This window comes from Chroicocephalus ridibundus, chromosome 10 (genome assembly GCF_963924245.1).
Source record: "Chroicocephalus ridibundus chromosome 10, bChrRid1.1, whole genome shotgun sequence".
Lineage (NCBI taxonomy): Eukaryota > Metazoa > Chordata > Aves > Charadriiformes > Laridae > Chroicocephalus > Chroicocephalus ridibundus.
In genome coordinates this window covers 8,513,977-8,537,146 of record NC_086293.1, presented here as the reverse complement: position 1 = coordinate 8,537,146, position 23,170 = coordinate 8,513,977, and the positions used below count along the sequence as shown (strand labels likewise).

Below are 23,170 nucleotides of genomic sequence, written 5' to 3'. Positions count from 1 at the left end.
CGGGGCACACCGTGGCTGGTGCCTGCCTGTCCCGGGGCACACTGCGCCCCACCACCTGCCTTTCCCGGGGCACACCGTGCCACACGGCCCGCCGGTGCCCGGCGCTGCCGCCTGGGGGCCGGTCGCGCCGCTCGGGGATGAAGCCCCGCCCCCTCTGCACTCTTGGCCCTGCCCCTTATTGGCTCCGCCCCCTTGGCCCCGCCCTCCCGGCCCCGCCCTCCCCCTGGCCCCGCCCCCCGGCGGGGCGGGCAGGGCAGAGCCGCGGCCGCGCGCAGGCAGCCGCCGCCGCCGCCGCCGCCATGGGCTGCACCGTGAGCGCCGAGGACAAGGCGGCCGCCGAGCGCTCCCGCATGATCGACAAGAACCTGCGGGAGGACGGCGAGAAGGCGGCGCGGGAGGTGAAGCTGCTGCTGTTGGGTGAGACCCCCCGGGACATCCCCCCACTCCCCACCCCCACCGGGGACACTCCCCCCTCCCCGGGACACTCCCCGGTCCCCCCATCGGGACACCCCCCCCCCGGGACATCCCCCCGGGACAACCCCGCCGCTCCCGGCCCCGCACCGGAGCGACCCCGGGTACCGGTCCGCGGGGGTGCCGGCCCCGCCCCGGACATCCCCCAGGAGTGGGATGCTGGGCCCAGCCCGGGTTTCGGGGTCTCCCCCCCCGCCCCGCAGTGGGGTCTTGGCCCCATCTCGGTCTCCGGAGATCCCCCCGGCAGTTGGGGGGGGCTTCCCCCCGCCCTAGGCTTCCGGGTGCCCCCCCAGGAGTGGGGTGCTGGCCCCACCCCAGGCCTTGGGGATCCCCATCAGGGGTGGGGTGCTGGCCCCACGCCAGGCTTTGAGGATCTCCCCCAGGGGTGGGGTGTCAACCCCATCCCAGCCTCCAGGAATCCCACCCCACCCCCCAAAGCAGCGGGATGCTGGCCCTGCAGCAGGCCTTGGGCATCCCCTCTGGAGCGGGATGCCGGACGTATCCCAGGCTTTGGAGATCCCCGCTGGAGTGGGGTGCCAGCCCCACCCCAGGATTCGGGGATCCCCTGCCCCCGGAGTGGGCTGCTGGCCCTGCAGTGAGCCTTGGGTGTCCCCCAGGAGCAGGGTGCCAGCCCCACCCCGGGCCCTGGGGTTCCCCCCAGAAGTGGGAGTGCCGGCCCCACCCCACCACCCCACTGCGGTTCCGTCCCCCCAACCCTGTTGGCGTCCATCCCTCGCGGGTGCAAGTGGGGGTATCCCCACCCTCCTCTTGGCTGCCCCCCCACCCCCCCCAGCGAAGACCCCACAAGCCTGGGCACCCCGTCCTGCCTGCCTGGGACCCCCGGGGGACCCCTCCGTGGGCTCCCCTCGCCCCGGCCGGCTGCGGTGGAGGTAACGGGGCCAACAGGCACCCACTGCCGCTACCAGGGTACCGGGATGGGCCCAAGCCCCTCCATCCCGCTGTCACCCTCCCCTCGCTGTGGGGGTCTGGGTGGCTCAGGCAGCTGCCTCTGCCCCACGTGCTGCCCACAGCCAGTACCCCACGGATACCCCATTTCCATACTGATAACGGGCCGCTCGCGCTCTTCAAAGCGCCCGGCGATGCTCCCGTGGGCGTTCACAGACCTACCCTGCGCCTGCGGGCAAGGCAGCCACTTATTTATTTTAATTTATTATATTTTTTTTTAATAACTGCCAGTTGGGGTTGGTTTTTGTTTATTTTTTTTTTTTTTCTCTTCCCTTTCCGAAATTCCCAGGGAGCGCCTGGCTCCGGGTGGGATGCAGGAGGGTGCGGGGCTCCCACGGGGGGCGGCTGGGGACATGGGACGGGGTTCGAAATCCCCGGCTGCTGCTTCTTGGGGAGGGAGCGCCGTCAGAAAATGTCTTTCGGCTCGTCGCCGTCGGCGGAGGAAGCCGCCGGCAGCAGGAAGTCACGCCGAAATCCGGCAGCCCTTTATTTGCTCAACCCCTGCCTGCCTTGAGAAATACGTAGTTAACGCCTTGAAACGCTCGTTCAACAGAGCGCTTTTGGGGGTTTTCTTTTATTTTATTTCAATTTTTATTTTATTTTTGCCTCGGGATGAGCATCACGCAAGCCCCGTCCTTGGGAAAGGGGGTGCTGGGTGGGGGTCTGCACCATCGCCGGGACTCGCCGTTTTTTTTTTTCTGGGGAGGGGAAGGCGCCGGCGGAGCGAAACCCCACGGGGTTTGCAGGCTGGTGGGGAAACACGTGGTGTCCCCCCGCCTTTGCCGTGAGCTGGGGCCATGCTGCTCTTCGCCCACCGCTGCCCGGCGTAAAATAACGGTGCCGGGGGTTGCAGCCGGAGGGGGGGGTTGGCACCTCCTTTCTGCAGGGCTCCGGGGACCAGCCGGGATGGGCAGCATTACCCTGGCGCCGTCGGCATTGGGTGCCCGGGCTGGGGGAGCCGGGGTGGTGCTGAGCATCACCAGGGGCTCGCCAGTCGGCGAGGATTGCGGCGTGGGCTGGCTGGCTGGCACCCCACTCCCCGTGTCCCGCTCTGTGCCGAAGCAGAGGCAGGAGGAGGAGGAGGAGGAGGAGAACGGATGCATCCCTTCTGCCAGGGCCAGCGTTTACGAGCGGCATTTCTGATCCCAGCTGGTTTCTAAAGCCAAAAATAGAGCAAAACAACTCTTTTTTCTTTTTTTTTTTTTAATTTTTTTTTAACATTTATTTTTTCCCCTCACAGCTGTTCAGGTGTAAATAGCGCCGGAGGTTTGGGTCACTACTGCCCATTTCCGAGCCGAGCCACAGCCAGAAAATCCTCCCAAGGCATCCGTGAGCGGCTGGGGAGGTGGGGCCGGCATTGTCCCCCAGGGGCTGCTGCTCGCGGCATTCCCCCCCTCCACAAAAACCCCTCGAGGTGGGGACGTGGGGCTGAGGGGATGCTCCTGGCATCCCTGCTGCCCTCCCTTCCTACTGCTTTTTTTTTTTCCCCAAAAAAATAAGGAGGGGAAAAAAAAAAAAGAGATCGTCACAGCAAAATTCAGGAGGAAAAAATTAGGGAGGAAAATGGTTTCACCCTTGGTGCCGCATCAGCCTGCAGCACGAAGAGGGGATGCCTTTTCCAAGCGCCGTGTGGATTTTGCCGGTGTCTCGTGCTGTACTGCGGCTTGCAGCCACCGGTGCAGCCGGGCAGGACACGGTGCGAGGAGTGAGCGTGGGTGTTGGCGTCGGCGTGGCACCGGGACCTCAGGACCATGCCGGCCATTGGCACCACCAAGGGCTTGGGGGGTGACCGGTGAAGCCGCCTCGGCTTGGCGCCAACAATCTCCTGAGGTTTCGGTGCTGGGAGCTGCCACCGGCACCTGAAGGTCCCCAGCCCTGGAGCATCCACCCCGTGCAGCAGTGCTGCCGGCAGCTCCCGGTGCCACCGTTGGCTCCTGGGCATCGCCAGGGCTCAAAGTTGCTGGCTGTTTCTGCTGGGCAGCTGTGGAAGTTGGGTCCAGGCCGTGGGAGCCGGGATACTCCGGGGGGGGGGATGTAGGACCAGTAGTAGGCAAGCGGTTGCCCACCTTCCAAGCTAATTCCTTATCTTCCTTTGGAGGATTAGGAAAGCAAAAAGGATTTCTCGGCTGCTCAGGAGGCGTTAGAGGCTGCGAGGGCACCTGGGGTGGGGGGAAGGCACTGGTGAGTTGATCATGTCAATGGTCCCTGATGGTGTTGAGTGCTGGAGGTGCACACCCGGGGATGAGGATGCTCCTCTTGCACCCCACCCGGGCTGGCTCGCACCGGGGTAGGTCACGCAGGCAGCTGCCTGTACGAGATCCTGCCTGGGCGAGCCAGTCGCTGGGGTGAGGGCGGCCGGGGCAGGGCTCTGCAGCTTTGTATTTTATTTTTTTTTTTCGGTGCTTGCATAAAAATAGAGGAAGGGAGGGACCAGCTGTGACTTTCGGAGGCCGTGTTGTCCCGGCGCTGCCCTGGGCTTGCGTGCGAGCGGCTGGGTTTGCTGCACTTTGTCCTGCCTCGGGGTTTGGGGTTTTTTCTCCTCCCTCCTGCCCCAGCCCCGGGGTGGTGGTGGGGGATCAGGTCCCCCTTTTGGTGGGAGCACGGGTGCGGGCCCGGTGGTGTTTCTGGCCACGGACCAGGAGGTGTTGTGGTAGGGACGAGCAGGGAAGAGCTGGGTGCTGTTATATCCGGGGGGGTCCACATCCAGCCCTCCAGAGCTGGTGGCCAGGCTTGGGATGGGATGGGATGGGATGGGATGGGATGGGATGGGATGGGATGGGATGGGATGGGATGGGAGGAAGGAAGCTGGCACCCAGGTCCTGGGATGGGTCACCCCGATGTCCCCACTGGTGATGTCCCAGGTGCAGGCGGCTGCTCTCTGCTCCGAGATGAGCACTTAGGCTTTGGCCAGGAGAGGCAGAAGGCTTACATGTATATATTTTATATATTATTTTACATATATGCATTAAAAATATATTTTTAAATATATATATATTACTTTTGGTATATATATATTGCTCTTTTGTATGGAGCAATATGAAAATTGATTTATAAATATATTAAAAAGCATATATATATATATATTGCTTTACCTATTTAGCTTTACACAAGAAGGTGTCCCACGGGCAGGGCGGCGGGTGCCGGCGGGTGCTGGGGCCAGGATGGTGGTGTCCCTGAGCATCGCTGCCATAGCCGGGGCTGGGCTGGCCTCTCCACAGCCACTGGGTTTCCTGCTCCGGGCCGGAGCGCGGGTTTCCGGGCCGGAGGCTGGCTGAATCACCGGAGTTGTGTGTGTGTGGGGAAGCCTGAGTAATCCTCCATCCCCGCTGCCGGAAAACCCAGGCTGGGGGGTAGCAGGGTGCTGGCGGCATCCCAGCTGTGCCAGCGGGTGAGCCCCTACCCCGACAGGGCGGGATGGAGGGGATGGTGGTACTCAGGGACATGGCACTGCTGGGGTCAGCTCTCCGGAGCCGGTCCGGATATTTGTGTGGGAATGCGGGGAGCATCGTGGGGTTCCCCGTGCCCAGAGCGGCTGGGGGGATGCGTTGGGTGACGGTCTTCAGGAATCCCCTTTTCTAGGGCTGAGCCCCAAAATTGACGCCGGTAACCCCAATCGTGTGCAGGAGGAGGGGACAGCTCGATGCTGAGGGGGGGGCTCTTCCCAGCCGCCCCGGTGCCGGCACAGCTGGAGTCGGGGGTGGGGGCACAGAGGGAGCTGGTGCCAGGGGAGGGGGAGAAGGGAGAGGGACCACCCCGGCTACAGCAGGGGCAGAAACAGAGCAGCAAAGTTCCGGGATTCCTGGAAAAAAGCCTGGCACAAGGACAGTTTTGTCCGGCTTGCGAACACCAGCGGCCCTTGTTGGCACTGGGGGTACGTTTGCGGTGCTCCCCCAAGGGAACCATCCCCTGCCCACCTCCTCCTCCCCCGTGTGCTCCGAACGTCCTTCCCTCTGCCGATTTATTTCTATTTTATTTATTTTTGTGGTTTTTTGGTTTTTTTTCTGTGTCTTCATCAGCTGCCTTGGACAGGGGGGTCCATGCCTCTCCAGCGCCCCCCAGTTTTTGGGGGTCCTGCCTGGGGACGTGGCATCCCACCAGCTGCTGATGCACGGGCTCCTCCTGGGAAGCAGCCAGCCTCGTGCCGGAACGGGACGGCCCCAGGGAAAAACGCCCTGTGTCGCTGTGGGTTTTTTTTTTTTTTTAAAAAAAAAAGGCAATTATTTTTACAGCAATTTTCCATCTATTTTGGGTAGGAAGGAAAATGTCGAGGGGAATCTCTTTTTATTATTGTTTTCTGAGTCCTTAGGGTAACTCTGCTTTTATCCCACACCTTTGGAAGTCCCGTTTGATGGTGGGGATCCCACAGTGCCGAGGGGGGTGGGCTCCGCATCTGTCCCCCTGTCCAGCTGTCCCTCCGTCCTGCAGGGAAGGGGATCGGCGGGTTTCTGTGGCGGTAAAAACCATCAGTAAATCCACACTCAAATAATAGCTGCCGTTTGCCGGGCCGGGAAAACTTGCTGGCACAGTGGCTGGGGAACGGGGCTGCGGGTGCCGGTGATGGGGATGGCTCCGGACCCGCCGGTGGATTGAATTCCAGCTTCTCCCTCGTAATAAGGAGAATTTTCCAGCTGTGCATTGCTTCCATCCACGCCTGGATATTTGAAGGCATAAACCAGGATGGTGCAGCAAGATGGAAAATCCCCTCTCGGCGATGCGGGGTGAGGCGGACCCTGAAGCCTGACCAGCTCCTTAAATATATGGCATTAAATATACGCTGGCCAGAAAGCATCTTAAATCGCGGGCTGCAAAATATACGTTGGCTAAATAAATTTTTCGCCGCTGATTATTTTTTAACGAAAAAAAAGGGAGGAATCAGCCAGGGAGAGAGCTCGCCTCCTATTTTTTGACAGGCGCCGCTGTGGGAATGAGTGCTGCCCGGTCGCAGGAAGGGCAGGGAGCGGGCAGGGATGGAGGAAGCCCAGCCATGGGGTCATCCCATGGTGGGGGGCTTCTCTCCGTGTCCCCCCACAAGTGCCTGGCCAGTGTGGGGGGGTCCGAAGGATGCACAGCCCCTCTGGTGCTGCCTGCCTCCTGCCTGCTTTGGGCAGGAGGGTGGAAGCTGGCAGCTGGCGCCCTGCCCGGGGATTGTTTTGGGGCTGAATGGACGGCAGCCCGGGTTTTCCGGGGATTGGAAACCCTTCCCCTCTGCCGTGCTTGCTTTGCAGGGGGGCAGGAAGGGTGCTGGATAGGGAGGGAATGGCAGACAGGGTCAGGCAGAGCAGGAGGCTGGGGGACGATTGCCTGGCACCTCGTCCCAGGGATGCTTATAAGCCCCATCAGTGTGGCTGCAGGGGCCTCTCTCGCTCTGTGCCTCAGTTTCCCTGTCTGGGGATGCTGCCCAGCCTGGCGGTACAGGGCAGCGTTGCCAGAAACCAGAGATATTTCATGGAAAAAATGAAGGAATATGCTGAGTCCTTCCGCCCCCCCCCCACACCCGCCCCCCTCCACCCTGCTCCCAGCTCCGGGCGGGAGCTGCCAGGGCTGACCACGAATGCCGGCCGCGCTGGCCGGGCTGTGCTGGGTGCCGCGTCAGCATCCTGAGGACGCCGGGGGGAGGCTGGGGCGGCAGCGCCAGGGAGCCCCCACCGAGCCGAAAGCTGACCTCAGGGCTGGGCAAAGCACATACAGTGTGGAAACCGTGGAGCGGGGTGGTCGTGGCAGTAAATTTGGGGTCTGTAGCCTCAATACGGCCCCAGCCTCGGGGGGCTCCGTGCCCTGAGCGATGTCCGTGGGGGTCCGTGCCCATCACCATTCATGCCGGTAGCAGGGGCAGGGGCAGCAGGCATTTGCTCCCTGCCGTCATGTCTCAGCTGGCATGACGGGCTCTGTTTTTCCTGGTTAATTTTAGCATAATCTCCATTTTTAATTTTTTTTTTTTAATTTTTTTTTTTTTCCCCTCCTCTGTAATCTGTCTTCCCCCTCTGCGGCCGTGCTGGCACAGCCCTGCCGCCGCTGCTTGGGGCCCCCCGTAAGGGCAGCTCCGTGGCTGAGGGCGGTGGCACAGGGACCCCCGAGGGGTGGGAGAGGGCACAGGGATGGATTCGGCTCTGGGGGATCCCCCGGCGTTGGCACCTGGAGGCAGGTCCCCGGACAAAGGGGGGCTCATCCTGCTCGGGGTTCCGGGGTGAGGCGAGCTGGGCGCTCATCCATCTCGATGGCACTCCCTGTGCGGAGAGGGGACAAGGAACATGCGCCATCCCTGTCAGCTTCCCCTTTGAGCTTCCCCTTTTCTGCAGCCGGGTGACTTTGCTCCTTCCTCGCCCCCAGCCCGGGGAGGGAGGGCTGGGCCGGGAGCTGTACATTGCCTGTGCAGGGGTGGGTGACATCTCCCAAGGCGGGACAGGGTGGCGGAGGGGGAGCCTTAGGCACCCTAGCTGTCCTCTCTGAACCCCTGGCATCCCACGTTCGGATGCTGAAAAGTAAACCCACTCCCAAAGCCATCGGCTTTCCCTGCTGGCAGCCACCTCCGCCGCTGGGGCAGGGGGCCTGGCAGGCTGGGAAGTGCGCGCTATTTAAAAAGCAACCCGGGGGCGGCTGATCCCACCGGGATTCGCTCGAGCTGGCTGGCGGAGGCGGCAGCTTCTTCCCGCGTTCCCTAGGGTGCTCAGCTTCGGGTACCTGCCCCCTCCCCTCCCCCCCCCCCCCCAACCTGGTGGCATCGGCATCTCCGCATCCTGGCTGCTGCTGGCTCCAACCGTGGGCACACGGTGAGGGTAGTGCTCCATCGTTCCCTGGCACAACAGGGATGCGGGATGCGGGATGCAGCAGCTAAGCTCAGGCTCTGCCTGGAGCTGTGGTGGCAGGCGATGGGCAGGGGGTGCCATCACAGGGGGTCCCCAAGCTCAGCCGAAGCCAGGAGTCGTCTTGGCTGCGGCATCCCAGGACCACGGGGCAAACGTTAGTGCGTTGATGCCATTTTCCTGGCCCAGGGCAGGTGCCATTTCTCCCCTTGGGAGCTATTGCAAGGTTCCCCCCACGAGGCTCCCCTTTTTGTCCCCCTTTCTTGGCCCTGACGTTCCCAGTGCTCATCCAGGCATCTGCTGTGGCTAACACTGGCAGCTCTTCTTCAATGGCTGAGGCACCCGCTGCCCTCCCTCCCGGGGCTGGGGGGTCCCAGAAGGGTGGGGGTCCCTGGCTTCGGGCAGCACCTCACTGCTAATCCCCCCCTTTTCATTTCTCCGCAGGTGCTGGCGAATCTGGGAAGAGCACCATCGTCAAACAGATGAAGTGAGTGGTCCCCACACCATCACTGCGGCCAACGCCACGCAGACCTTGGCCGCTGGCTGTGAAACTGTTGGCAGCTGGGGAAGGCTCCCCATCGGTGCTGCTGCAGAGCATGGGTGGGGAGCAGCACCCCAGGGTGCCCCGCAAAGGGCTGACCTTGCCTGTGTCTCTCTCCTGCCCCAGGATCATCCATGAGGATGGCTATTCAGAGGAGGAGTGCCGGCAGTACAAAGCCGTGGTTTACAGCAACACCATCCAGTCCATCATGGCCATCATCAAGGCGATGGGGAACCTGCAGATTGACTTTGGAGACTCCACCAGAGCGGTGGGTGCCCTCCTGCTCCTGCCGTGCCTGGCAGGGGTGGGGGTCCTTGGGGGGCAAAAGCAGATGTGCCCAAAGCTGGACCAGGATTAAGGGTGTCCCTGCCCAAGCCCTGTTGCTCCCTGGCTGGCTGTGACCTCCTGTCGCTGGTGCTGAGGGTTGGGGGGGACCCAAAGCATGACCCACGTGTGGCCTGCTGGGTGCAGGGGTGGGGATCCTGCTGCTTCCCTTGGATCTCATCCCCATCCACTGCTGCAGCTCCTGCCCTGCTTTCCTGGTGGGACACGGTGGGCTCTGGTCAGGTCCTTTGGGGCAGAGGGAGCTTTGAGAACCCTGTGCCGATGCTTGATCCCTGTTTTTTCCCTGCAGGATGACGCTCGGCAGCTGTTTGCGCTCTCCTGCACTGCCGAGGAGCAGGGCATCATGCCGGAGGACCTGGCCAACGTGATCCGGAGACTGTGGGCTGACAACGGGGTCCAGGCTTGTTTTAACCGCTCCCGAGAGTACCAACTGAACGACTCCGCTGCCTAGTGAGTATCCCTGCTCCTCTCCCCCGGCTCAGCTGGGTCCGAGCCCCATGGGCTGCATCGCTTTCATTGAGCAAGAGAAAATCCCCCCGGGGGCTGGTGCTGCCACTTCCCACCCTGGCGCCGGCGCTGAGCCGGGGCAGAACTGGGAAGGCGGATGTTTCGAAAGCTGTTTCCTCCTCTGGCGGGGTGCTGCATCCCCTGGCATCCCCCTCAGCCACTGCTCTTCCCCAGGGATGCTCTCCCCTGGCATCCCTGAGGTGGCTCCCCCCATGTCAGCACAGCCAGGGGTGCTGCCCGCCTGTGGGCATGGGCCATGAAGGCAAGGAAAAGCCCCAGAGAAAGCACTGGGGACCCGTATATCTGAACGGGATGCACAAGAGGGTTTTCTTTTTCTTTTTAAATGAGGTTACGTGGAAGGACTTGGCTTTATGCTGGCGTATTAGCCATCAAACTGGTGTTAGGTAGATAAATTGCCTGCATCTGGTTGGGTTTATCCCTGAAGAGATTTATTAAATAAGTTAATCTGCCTAAAGTATGATTGCTGGCGAGGGCAGTGCGGCCGAGGCTGCGCTGGGCTCGCATGGTGCCCTCCTGCCTGCCCTCCCTGCCCAGACCCCTCACAGCAAAGCAGTGCCGGGGGGGGATCATGGTGATGAGCAGAAACCCCCGCAAGTGCTGGTCCTGCCAGGGGTTGAGCGCTCTTGGGGCTCACCGCCATCCTGGGGGCTGATTGGTGCCCCCGCATGCCAGCCCAGCTGTCCCCCCCGGCTTTGGCACTGGCGGGTCCCTCTTCTGCACCGAGATCAGTGGGGGGAAGAGGCTGCAGGAAAGCAAGCGCCGACCCCAGAGAAGCTCCTTGCCGGCGCTTTCCTCCGGCGCCTGCAGCTTTCGCTTCCTCCTGCCCGGCACCAGCCAGCCCTCCCCAGCCCCTCTCCTGCTCAGCCCCACCGCCCCCCAGCCCCTCTTGCGCTCAGCCCCTCTCCCGCTCAGCTCCCTCGGCCCCCAGCCCCCTCTCTGCTCAGCCCCATCGCCCCCCAGCCCCATCTCCCTCCAGCCCCTCTCCTGCTCAGCCCCATCGCCCCCCAGCCCCAGCCCGCCCTCCCCATGCCCTCTCCCACTCAGCCCCATCTCCCCCCAGTACCTCTCGCGCTCAGCCCCATCCCCCCCTAGCCTCTCTCTGCTCAGCCCCATCTCCCCCCAGCCCCTCTCCCACTCAGACCCACTGCCCCCCAGCCCCAGCCCGCCCTCCCCATGCCCTCTCCCACTCAGCCCCATCGCCCCCCAGCCCCTCTCCCACTCAGCCCCATCGCCCCCCAGCCCCTCTCTGCTCAGCCCCATCGCCCCCCAGCCAGCGCCGGTGTTTCCCTGGCAGCGCTGCGCTGTGCCGTGGGTGCTGCTCTGGGGGCACGGCAGAGCCGGCAGGAGCCTGGCGCCTCTCACACACGCACAGTTCGTGCAAACGCGTCTGCAAAGTGCCTGCAAATCGAGTGTTGCTGCGAAGCGCATTTATGGAGCGCTTGGCACATGGCGGGCGTTGGACAAGGATTCCTGAGGAGCCACCTCGAGCCCTTGCTCCAGCCTTTCTCCAGCCCCACAGAGGTGCTGGTGGCCGATGCCCCATCCATCCTAGGGGGGATGGTGCTGTGCCTGCGGTGCCACCGGCACGGGGCACCCTGGAGACGAGGAGCCCCGTGCTCAGCACGCAGCCCCCCCATGCACCCCTAGCCTCCTCCCCCGCAGCCCCTTGGGGTGCCTGGAGCTCAGGGTGCCGGGGTGGGCTCTCGGCAGCACCCCGGGGCTGTGTGTGAGGTCCGAGTGCCGCCAGCGCCGCGCAGGGCCCTGCCACCGTGTTTCCTGTTTTTTTGTCAGCCGGAGGCCGCGTGTGTTTCCGGCTGTTTTTGAGCTGCTCCGCGGCGGCAGTGTGATGGCTCCCCCGCCCTCCCCACTGGCAGCGGGGGTCCTGGGGCACCTGCAGCTCCAGCTCTGCCCCGGCACACCGGAGGGCTTCCCGGCGGGAGCATCCGCACTGCCGCCAGAGCCGGGGATCCCCATGGCCTCACGAGCTGTAATCTGGCTTTCACCAGATTACGGGGCTGCAAAGGCTTTAAGTAGCGCAAGCCTAATTTGCTTAAAGGTGCCCGTTTATAATAACCTAATTAAAGCAATGTGAGCTGGAGAAATCGAAACCCGCCTTGATCCCACCTGGTGGGTCCAGCGGTTGCTTGGGGACGGAGCCACAGCCACCGCTGCCATCAGCAGCCGGGGTCTGGCACAGCCTGGCAGGTGATGCCGCCCCGGGGTTGGGGGGCTCAGGGTGGGCAGCATCCCCCCAGCCACGCTGCCCTCCATCCCTCCGGCCGCCCGCCTCCCGCTTCCTCCCAGGATGCCGGGCCCTTTGTGTTTTTTGACTATAAATGGCACGGCGCCATCGATTGTTTCCGCCGGCGCTGCGGCCGGTTGCCATAGCACTGAATACTTTCCTCTCCCTGTTTCCCTCCGTGCAAACGGCCAGGGGAAACCGGGGGGGAGCCCCCCAGCCCTGGCTGCGTCCCCTGCTCGGCCCCCGAGCCCTCGTTCCTCTGCATCCCCTTGTCACCCCTACACGGGCAGGGGTGGCGGGGGTCCCCGGGGTGGGGATGGAGTCCCTTGGGCTGCCCGGCTCAGTGCTGCCCACCCCGAATAGGCGATGCCGAGGTGTGGGGAGGGGTCCCTGGGGGGGTATGGGAGGTGCCCTGTGGGATTCGGGCGGGTTGTGCCCCCTGGTCCAGCTTCCCCAGTGCCTTTCTGCTCCCTCCCCAGCTACCTGAACGACCTGGAGAGGATAGCCCGTGCCGACTACATCCCCACCCAGCAGGACGTGCTGCGCACCCGGGTGAAGACCACCGGCATCGTAGAGACCCACTTCACCTTCAAGGACCTGCACTTCAAGTATGTCTGACCCTTTCCCTTTTAGCCTTTTTCCAAAAAAAACCCCTCCCTTCCTCCCCGTGCCGGGCCGGATCCTGCTTGCGTGATGCACCGAGCTCCCCCCGCCCAGGCTTTGCTCATGGCGGGAGCCGCTGCTTCGGAGAGAGCGGAAACTGCTGAAATAGCTGGAGCAGCCTCAAAAACGCCTCGCAGGGCTCGGCCCGGGGGCGGATCCAGCCTCTGGCGAGGAGGGAAGGGGGAAGGCGGCTCCGGGTGCCGTGACGTGACGTGGCTTCCGCCGTGGGAAGGGTGCTGGGCAGGAGCCGGGGGTTCTCGGGGTCAGGAACCATCACCGCTGCCTGCTGGCATCCCGGCGTTGCTTTCCACTGAAAACCCGTGGGAAATTGGTTTCCAAGGCAAAAAGCTGGCATCGGGCACATCCCGGGGGATTTAGTCACTTTGCAACAGAGCTGCTGGGCTCTGTTGGGTGGAAAGATCTGCTGGGTTCCTCCCCGAGCGTGGGGGGCTTGCAGGGACCCCTGTGCCCACTCCGGTGGGATGGCCGTGCTTGGGTGGGCATCACCAGGGCCGTGCTTTGGAGGCGGCAACAGGGCAGAGAGGGTGGCCCGGGGGGAGCCGGGCGGTTGGTGATGGAAGTGGGGCTGCTGCCGGGCTCTTCCTCCATGGAGGCAGGGCATCCTCTGCTGCCGGCAGCGGGAGAGACATGCGGTGCCCTGGGATCATCCCCTGAGCCCCTGTGATCCCGCTGAGCCCCCGGCTGCTCAGCCGAGCACCGGTGGCTCCCCTTGCCGTGTCGGGTCTCCGAGAGCATCTCCTGGAGCCTGGCTCCATGGACAATTGCGCTGGCACGGTCTGGGAAAAGGTGGTCTGATCCTGCCCCATCTTATGGTGGGGATTTGGTCCAGCTGGGAAATAATCCCGGGTACCACCTGGGATGAGCAGTGGGTGCTGGGGCAGATCCGCGGCAGCAGCAAAACCCCTGGGGCAGAGATGCCATGCTCTGCCCACCCAGCTCCTGCTCCGGGCAGCCAGGGAAACTGAGGCAGGGAGCGGGGCGAGAGCCAGGGGGCCGGGAGCTGCTGCCCAGCGCCACGCTGCCTCCCTGCCCAGGATGTTCGACGTGGGCGGCCAGCGCTCGGAGCGGAAGAAGTGGATCCACTGCTTCGAGGGGGTGACAGCCATCATTTTCTGCGTGGCCCTGAGCGCCTATGACCTGGTGCTGGCTGAAGACGAGGAGATGGTGAGTTGGGGGGAACGGAGCCGATGCTGTGAGCTGTCCCATTTTTTGGGGCACTGTGGGAGCACCCCCTCCTCTGGTGGCCACCAGTGCCCTGACCAGTGTGGCCCAAGTCTTGCAGGGCCCTCAGCGTTCCCTGCGCACAGGGGACAGCAGGTTGGGCAGCAGTAGGGTGGTCACTGCGTGGGGGTCCCTGCCTGGCTCAGGCCGTCATCTCCCCTGCCAGAACCGCATGCACGAGAGCATGAAGCTGTTCGACAGCATTTGCAACAACAAGTGGTTCACAGACACATCCATCATCCTCTTCCTCAACAAGAAGGACCTCTTTGAGGAGAAGATCGTGCACAGCTCCCTGACCATTTGCTTCCCTGAGTACACAGGTACCGCAGGGTCCCTCGGTGTCCCCCCCCAGGTGATGTAGCAGGAGATGGTGGGGATGGAGACGGTGGGGGTGGAGACGGTGGGGATGGAGGTGCTGGGGATGGAGTTACCAGGGATGGAGACGGTGGGGGTGGAGACGGTGGGGATGGAGGTGCTGGGGATGGAGGTACCGGGGATGGAGATGGTGGGGTTGGAGGTGCTGGTTCTCCTCTGCCTGAGGAGCGGTGTGTTGGGGCAGCAGGTGGAGTGCGGTGGTGTTTGGGCTGGCCCTGGAGATGGGGGAAGATGAGGCAGGGAGGACGACGAGGGGCAACAGCCCTGGGCGGGGTGAGCTGAGGCTCATTGTGCCTGAGGAACATCAATTCGGCATCAGGGCACTGGCAGGGGGAACGAAGCCGCTTCCTCACCCCTTCGGTGCCCATGGCGGCGGGGGGTGGGTTCCCCAGGCAACCGCAGGGCAAGCCCAGCGTCTCCTCCTCCCCAGGGGCCAACAAGTATGACGAGGCGGCCAGCTACATCCAGAGCAAGTTCGAGGACCTGAACAAGCGGAAGGACACCAAGGAGATCTACACCCACTTCACCTGCGCCACCGACACCAAGAACGTGCAGTTCGTCTTTGACGCCGTCACCGACGTCATCATCAAAAACAACCTGAAGGACTGCGGGCTCTTCTGAGGGCCGGCACTGCCCAGGTGGGTGGTGGTCCCGGTGGTGGCCCCCTAAATGGGTGGTCACGGAGCACCCTCTGGGGCTGGGACAGGCGCTGCCTGCTGTCCTGCAATGGCACAGGCTGGCAGGGGGTCCCCGTGCCCCCCCTGTTCCCAGCGCCCCCCAACTCACCTCTTACTCTCTCCTAGGACCCCCGGCCACGCCGGCGAAGGAAGGACCGTGCCACCTCCCCACTCCTGCTTCTCTTTGGATTCATCCCTTTGCCCCCACCCCATAAAGAGACTTTTTGGGTGCCAGCATGGTGGCAGGGCCCGTGTCCCCCCCGCCGCCCTGGCTCGCCGTCCCCCCCCCTCCCCATCCTCCTCCTCCTCCTCGCCGGCGTCACCCTTTCTGCCTTCCTGAGGAAAATGAGGTTTTCATCTTGGTTTTTAAACCCCCAAACCGCTCCAGCCCTCCCCTCCACCCTTCATTCACTGTTTACATTGCGAGTGTTGCTGGCACAGGGGGGGACGCGGGGGTCCCCTCGGGGACACCCACCTGGCCGCAAACACCACCGACAACATTCCATTTAGTAAACCAGAAAAGAAAGAAAAAAAAAAAAGAAAAAAAAAAAAAGGCAACGCTCCCCCTCCCCCTCCAAAAACGGCGCAAAAAAAAAACCCAAACTCACACCACACCGGCTGGGGCCAGGTTGCTTTTTAAAGAAATATTTTTACCAAACTATTTAAAAGCATCAAGTGCTACGTGGTGGCGGCGTCCTCCGTGGCCAGCCCACGCCCCCCCCCAACCGTGTGCCTTGGCGGGGTGAGGGGGGTGGTCCATACCCCACTCCCCCTCACTGTCCCCCCACCTTGCCCCAAGGGACGGGCAGCCCCGGTGGGCAGCGGCTGGGCAGGAGGGTGGGCAGGGGGGTGCTGCCCGCTGCCTGTATCCCCCCCCCCCGCTTCTCCCCCCCCCCCCCCTTTCTAAGCCTAGTTTTGTAGGGCTAGCTGTTGCGTTGGGCGAGGAGAGCCCGCTGTACAGAGCGGCCCCCGCTGTGTGTGTCCCCCTGCCTCCCAGTCCGTGGGTGGTGATGGTGGGGGGGGGGGCCCCCTCAGCCGGTGCCCGCGGCCTCGCTTTTCCCACGGGATGTTTTACCGACTTGTTCACATGGTTTGAAATAATAAAATGTAGAAAGGAAAAAAAAAAAGAGAGAAAAAAAACATATAGACACACACACGCCCCGCCCCACCCCCGGCTCTGTGACTCGGGGGTGGGGGGGCATGGGTGCTTCACCTCTGTGGGAGGGCTGGGGGGTCCCCAGGGTGGGAAGGGGACACAGGGAGGGCTGGCATCACCCAGTAGCATCCCCTGGGGGTGGGGGGGTGGGGGCATCAGTGGGACCCTCTGGGAGGGAGCTGGGATGTTGCTGGGGGGCTGCCCCCCCACCCCGGGTGTGCTGGTTCAGCAGCCTTGGGGGGCCATGACCACCCCCTGGCCCGGCAGCAGGGGCATGGTGGCACCCAGGGGTTCCTGGCACCCGGGGGCCCTGGTACCATGCAGTTCTTGGGGACACCCAGTGACCTGTGGCCCCAGGTGAGATCTAGCACCCCGTGCACCCAGCAGCCCACAGGGACCCCCCAGCTCCAGGGGGCACCCATGGACACCCTGCAGCACCCCAGGGACCCCAGCAGCCCACAGCTCCAAGGGGTTCCTGGAGATCCCCAGCACCCCCCAGCTCCAAGGGGGCATCCAAGGGACCTCCCAGCACCCCCCAGCTCCAAGGGGGCACCCAGGGGACCCCTCAACCCGAAGGGGTACCAGGGCCCCCCAACACCCTGCAGCACCCCAAGGGACCCCCAGCACCAAGGGGCACCCAAGGGACCCCAACCTCTCCAGAGCCAAAGGTCAGCTGGGGACTCCCAGCACCCCTCAGCTCCAAGGGTTCCTGGAGACCCCCAGCACCCCCCAGCTCCAAGGGTACTAGGCACCCCAAGGAGAGCTTCAAAGGATACCCAGGGAACCCCAGCACCCAAGGGATGCCCAATACCGCCCCCAGCTCCAAGGGGTACTCAGGGACCCCCAGCACCCAAGGGACCCCCAGTACCCCCCAGCTCCAAGGGGTAACTGGGGACCCCCAGCATCCAAGGGACCCTCAACACCCCCCCACCTCCACGGGTACCAGAGAACCCCAGCACCCAAGGGCATCCAGCACCCAGGGTCACCCAGTGTCCCCCAGCACCTGGAGCCCCCAGGGACCCCCAGTAGCCAGCAGTACTGGGTGCCCCACAGCGCTGGCCGGTGGGAGGGGTAGTGGGGAGGGGGAGTGGGGCCGTGCCCGGCCACCCAGGTGTGGGTCTGGGGCTGAGTGGGTCAAATCCCAGGGATTCAGAGCAAGGGGAGATGGTTGCGGAGGGCGGGGGGGCAGCGGTGGGTCTGGGCCCCAAGGGAGGGGGAGGCCAGGGCTGGGGAGGGGGCGCTGGGGCTGGGGCTCAGAAGAGCCCACAGTCCTTGAGGTTCTCCTTGATGATGATGTCAGTGACAGCGTCGAAGACGAACTTGACGTTCTCGGTATCGGTGGCGCAGGTCATGTGGGAGTAGATCTCCTTCACGTCCCGCCGCATGTTCAGCTCCAGGAACTGCAGCTTGATGTAGTTGCCCGCGTCTTCGTAGGTGTTGGGACCTGGTAGTGAGCAGGGTCCCCTCCTGGGCTGGTGTCCCCCCACACCATGGGTGCTGGCCCAGCGTCACACAGCGCTCCCCCCGGTGGGCAAACCTTGCTTGGTCCATAAGCAAGGCTAGTGCAGCAGCGCTTGCGTGGGGTGCTGAGGACACCTGGTGGGTGGCTGCTGTAGGGTGCTGGCACCCAACCCATCACCACCACCCCACCACCACCCGCCTGCACCCGGTGGGAGAGCTGCTGCCACCCTCACCGTCATAGTCGGGGAAGCAGATGCTGAGATGGGCCTTCTTTATCTTCTCCAGGAAGACATCCTTCTTGTTGAGGAAGAGGACGATGGAGGTGGTGGCAAAGTAGCGGTGGTTGCAGATGCTATTGAAGAGGTGCAGGCTCTCGTGCATGCGGTTCTGCGGCAGGACACAACCCCATCAGGCTCATGGTGACCTCCACATCGTGATGGAGGGGCTATGGGGTGGTGTGCCTTCCTCACCACTTCGTCATCCTCCACCAGAACCATGTCATAGGCGCTGAGGGCCGCGATGAAGATGATGCAGGTCACCCCCTCGAAGCAGTGGATCCACTTCTTCCGCTCCGAGCGCTGGCCACCCACGTCGAACATCCTGGGTAGGACAAGGAGGGGTCAGCACCCCCCCAACTCCTGCGCACCCCCTGAGCCCCAGCCCTCACCGGGGGCTCAGACCCCACCTGAAGTTGAGGTCTTTGAAGGAGAACTGGGTCTCGATGATGCCGGTGGTCTTGACGCGGGAGCGCAGCACGTCCTGCTCCGTGGGAACGTAGCCGGGGGTCACCAGGCGCTCCAGGTCCGACAAGTAGCTGGCCAGGCACTTGGTAAGCATGAGACATGGATTGGCACCCCCCAGACCCCCCCACCCAGACTTCCCCACCCCACGTACTAGCCGGCCGAGTCATTGAGCTGGTACTCGGAGGCACGGTCGAAGCAGGCTTGGATGCCCGCATCCTTCCAGAGCCGCCCAATGATGTCCGACATTTCCTTGGGCATGGTGCCCTCCTCGATGGTGTCCGAAAGGTGCAGCAGCTTGCGGGCATCATCCTACAAGGGAGAGAGTCTCAGCAGGGCCGGGGGGCTGGGGGGGACCCCTGTGCCCAGCATGGGCTGCCCCTCACCTGGCGAGCTGTGTCCCCGTACTGGATGTTGAGGGTGTTCATGGCCCGCACGATGGCCAGCATGGACTGGAGCGTGTTGCTGTAGATGATGGCAATGAACTCCAGGCATTCCTCCAGTGAGTAACCATCCTGGTGGATGATCCTGGCCAGGGAGGGGGACACGGGGCTGAGCTGGGCGCCGTGAAGTGGGGGGACACCCGTGGGTGCAGCATGGAGCTGACGTGGGCACTGTGGCATGGGGGCATCCATGGGTGCAGCATGGAGCTGAGGTGGGCACTGTGGCATGGTGGGGCACCCGTGGTTGCAGCGTGGGGCTGAGGTAGGTGCAAGCCACGGTTGTGGTGTGGGGCAGAGCCAGGCACGGTGGGACAGGGGCACCTCGTGTCTGCTGTGTGGGACAGGCAAGTGGCACAGTGGGGCATGTCCAAGTGTCACCCCTGGCACTTACTTCATCTGCTTGACGATGGTGCTCTTCCCGGACTCCCCTGCTCCTGTGGGACAAAGCACGGGTCATGGTGGTGCCTGCACCATGGGCACCCCCAGCTGTGCCCCACACTGGCCCCCTGAGAGCCCCTGGCACAGTCAGGGGTCACTGGTGGCTGTGCCAGGTCTGCGGCGCAGGGCGGGGGGATTACAGCCTGGTGCCAGTGGGCATTAAGATTGGGCTGAGCCGCTGTGACTAATGGGATCTGTGGTGGCTCAGCCAGGGACGTTCTCGGGGACCCAGGGGAGGGGTAGGGGACACGGTGGCATCGCAACCCCACCACCCACCACCTGATGCCCCAAGCCTGTGGCAGCAGAGGAGGACGTGCCCTGGGCTGGGATGCTCTGGACATGGTGGGACCATGGGTGCCATTGCTCTCCGCCCATCCCAGCCCTTGGGCACCACTGGCACAGCTGGGAGGGACTGGGACGGATCTGTAGCGCTGTGGGGGGTGCGGGGACAGACCCCAGGGCTGGGCAGAGGGGCGGTGGTGCACAGGGGTGCCCGGGAGGATGGCGGGGGTGATGCTGGGGTGGGATGTTCATAGGTGGTGTTGGTGAAGGTCTTGACATGGGTTGGTTGGGGTCAGGGTACCTGGGAATGGGGGGATGTTGAGTGGGCTGGTTGGGTTTGGGGGCTACCTGGAAGGTGGGGGATCTTAGGGTGGGCTATTGAGATGGGTCGTTGGGCTCGGGGTGCCTGAGGCGGGGGGGTTGGGGCTGTTGAAGTGAGCTGGTTTAGTGAAGCCTGGGAATGGGGGGCTGTTGGGGTGGGCTGGTTGAATTTGGGGGTGTCAGAGGGGAGAGGGAAATGTTGGGTGGGCTCTGGGGGTAGGTTGGTTGGGCTTAGGTGTGCTGGGGGGGGGTATCAGGGAAATACGGGGGGGCCTGTTGGGTTGGGCTGTTTGGTTTTAGGGGTGCTAGGGGGGTGAGGGAAATGTTTGGAGGCTGTTGGGGTGAGCTGTTTGGGTTTAGGGGTGCCGGGGGGGGTGTCAGGCAAACATTAGCATTAGGGGGGGGTTATTAGGTTGGGCTGGATGGGTTTAGGGGTGCTTAGGAGCGGGGGGCTGTTGAGTGGACTCTTGGGCTGGGCTGGTTGGGTTTGGGGGGTGTCAGGGAAACTTTGGGTGGCCTGTTGGGGTGGGTTGGTTGGTTTTAGGGGTGCCTGGGAGCGGGAGGCTGTTGAAGGCACTCTCGGGGTGGCCTGGTTTGGTTTAGGAGTGCTGGAGGCATCAGGGAAACATTGGGTGGGCTGTTGAGGTGGGGGGGGTGGTTAGGGCTGCCTGGGAATGGGGGTGCTGTTGGGGTGGGCTACTTGGTTTTAGGGGTGCTGGGGGAGTCAAGGAAACATTGGGTGGGGTGGTTGGGTTTGGGAGTGCATCTGGGGGCCAGGAGAGCGTTGGGTGGGCTGGTTGGATTGAAGGGTCAGAGAGCATTGGGTGGGCTGTTGGGGTGAGACGCACAAAGGATGGGTCTCTCCCTTAGGGTGTTGTCCCCCTCCATACCCAGCAGCAGCAGCTTGACGGTCCTGGCATCCTTCTCAGCGTCCTCTTTGAGCTTCTTCTCCAGCTCGCGGGAGTGCTTCTCCTCAGCGCTGGCCCCGGCGCCCATCCTCGGCCCCACGGCCCTGCGGCTCACCCGTTCCTTGGAGGTCAGCACCAGGATGGGAACCGAGCTCCAGCCCCCCGCCGCCTCCAGCGCTCGCCTCCCTGCGCCCGCCGACGACTGCCACTGCTGCCACCACCGCCACCGCCCACCCAATGTGGGCCAAGGACAGGGCCAAGGTTCCCGGGGGGCCACCCAGCAGGGTGCTGCGCTCAGCACCCGCGGCTTAAGCTGGGGCCCCCTCCCCCCGCCTTCGCCCTCCCTGGATAAACCCCCTTAAATCTGCAGCGGGCTGAGCTCAGCAATCCCGCGGCTCCAGCGTCAGCGCTTCTGCCGGGGAGTGGGGGGCAAGGATGGCCAGCCCCCTGCTTTGCCCCCACCCTGGGGCTGGGGACAGTGACCCAGCCAGCCCTGGGGGTGTGGGACCCCCCACTTGGCTCCGGCTCTGTTGTGGACCCTGGGCGGTTGGTGCTGGGGGGCTCTGCTGGGGTCTGTCAGGGGTTGGGGGCAGTGGGTGGAAATGTCCCTGTTGCCTGCAGCTCACAGCGGTCATCCCCCTGCTCTGAACCAGTGCCCACAAACGCCCCCAGTAAGCAATCCCAGTGTCCCCAGGACCCTGTGCCCACTTGTCCGCAGGGACACCCGCCTAGTCATTAAATGCCAGCCCCAGTCACCCCACCTTGTGTCTCCAGGGCCCCTTCCAGGACCTTCCACCAGTGTCCCCAGCCACCCACCAGTACACTCCCAGTGTCACCAGGCCAGCCCAGTATCACGCCCTGGAGTGTCCCCAGGCCCCTCCAGCAACACCTGCACAATGTCCCCAGGGGCACCCAAGTACCCCCCCTACCCAGGGTCTTCAAGCCCCTCCTCAGTAACACTCTTCAGTATCCCAAGGAGAAATCCCAGTATCCCACCTGTGCCCCAAGCAATCTCATTCCTGCCCCCGCAGTGTCCTCAGGTCATGCCCCGCCCCCCCCAAGCTGCCTAATGTCCAAGGGCACCCCGGTGCCACTCCTGTGCTCCCACACCAACCGCAGTGACCCCCGCAATGTCCCCAGGCCCCTCAGTGCCCCTCCCCAGCGTCCTTAGGCCACCAGTTCCCCCCTCCCGTGTCCTCACCCCCCCCCATTGCCATCGTGTCCACCCCAGTAAGACCTAGTGTCCCCAGGGACACCCCAGTAACCCCCTCTGTGTCCCCACGCCCTCGCCCCCAGTGTCCCCAGGCACTGCCAGGGCTCCTCCACGTGTCCCCAGTACAGCCCAGTGCCCCCATGTCGTCCCGCCGGCACCGAGGGGCTCCTGCAGCGCCGCGCTGGGCCGCCAGGGGGCGAACGGACCCAGCACAGACCCAGGGCGGACCCAGTACAGCCCCAGTATAGCCCCGCACCGACCCCAGCGTGCCCAGGGCTAACCCCTCCATAGGCCACGACCTCCCAGCACCGACCCCAGCACCCTCCCGGGACTGCCCGGAGGAGCACAGTACCGCCTCCATTGCCCCAGTACCGACCAGAGTGTCCCCAGCACCCACCAGAGTGTCCCCAGTACAGCCCAGTACCTCACACATAGTGACGCCCTACAGGACCCAGTACCACTCCTCTGCCCCGTGCCCCCACTACCACCGAGTACCGGCTCCCAGTACCAAACCCTAATGCCCCAGTACTTCTCCCAGTGCCCCCAATACTGACTCTGAATGCCTCCAGTGCCCCCAGTACCAACTTCCAGTGTCCCCAGTACTGTCCCCAGTATGGCCCAGGATGCCCCAGCACCAACACCAGTGCCTCCCAGGAGCCTGGTACTACCCTCATTGCCCCAGTACTGACCAGAGTGCCCCCAGTACAGCCCAGTATTGCCCATTGCCACCAGCAGCGTCCCCTGTAGAGACACCCCTCCACACCCCATGGCCCCAGTACAACCAAGTACTGGCTCCCAGTACCAAACCCCAGTACTTTCCCCCCAGTGCCCCCAGTACTGACTCTTGAGTGCTCCCAATGCCTCCGGTAACACCCAGTACTGGCTGCCAGCCCAGCCCAGCATACCCCTAACACTCAGGCAGTGCTGCCGCCTCCCCATGCCCCCTTGTCCTGCCCGGTGCCCACCCCCCAGCACCCAGTGCCCTGGCTTCCCAGTGTTCCCAGTGCTCCCCCAGGCTCCCCCCAGCTCCCCGCTGGACTCCAGCCCAGCCCTTGCCCCCCCCGGCAGGGCTCAGGGGGAGAGTTAAGGGGATTATGTGCTGGGCCCAGGCGGCAGCGCAGCCCCCAGTGCCTGCTCCCCGTCCCCGACAGAGCACGCGCAGGCGCCCGCATCCGTCCCAAAGCCAGCGTTTATTTGGGGGCTGGGCGGGGGGGGGCACTTGCTTGGCCCTAGCCGCCCCTGCGCTCCCCATGTACAACTATTTACAACCCCCCCCGCAACCACTGGGGTGCCCTGCGGGGGCAGCTGATGGTCTGAGTGCCCCAAATGCCCAGGGGTGCCGGTGCCAGTGAGCGCCA

At 63.8% G+C, this 23,170-nt stretch overlaps 2 protein-coding genes across 2 annotated transcripts; one reads left to right on the top strand and one right to left on the bottom strand.

Annotated features, from left to right (window-relative positions):
- The first annotated feature begins 233 nt into the window (after positions 1–233).
- GNAI2 (G protein subunit alpha i2) lies at positions 234–15,953 on the top strand. The gene is made up of 9 exons (XM_063348120.1): positions 234–417; positions 8,682–8,724; positions 8,905–9,046; positions 9,413–9,573; positions 12,373–12,501; positions 13,612–13,741; positions 13,965–14,118; positions 14,604–14,811; positions 14,977–15,953. The coding sequence occupies exons 1-8, from the start codon at positions 300–302 to the stop codon at positions 14,792–14,794; spliced, it is 1,068 nt and encodes a 355-aa protein (XP_063204190.1). The 5' UTR covers positions 234–299; the 3' UTR covers positions 14,795–14,811; positions 14,977–15,953.
- Positions 15,954–17,259: 1,306 nt separating this feature from the next.
- GNAT1 (G protein subunit alpha transducin 1) lies at positions 17,260–20,687 on the bottom strand. Its single transcript, XM_063347815.1, has 8 exons — positions 20,582–20,687; positions 19,042–19,084; positions 18,594–18,735; positions 18,362–18,519; positions 18,153–18,281; positions 17,938–18,067; positions 17,701–17,854; positions 17,260–17,450 (listed from the first exon to the last, which is right to left on the bottom strand). Exons 1-8 carry the CDS (start codon positions 20,685–20,687, stop codon positions 17,260–17,262), a joined length of 1,053 nt encoding a protein of 350 aa, XP_063203885.1.
- Positions 20,688–23,170: the final 2,483 nt, after the last annotated feature.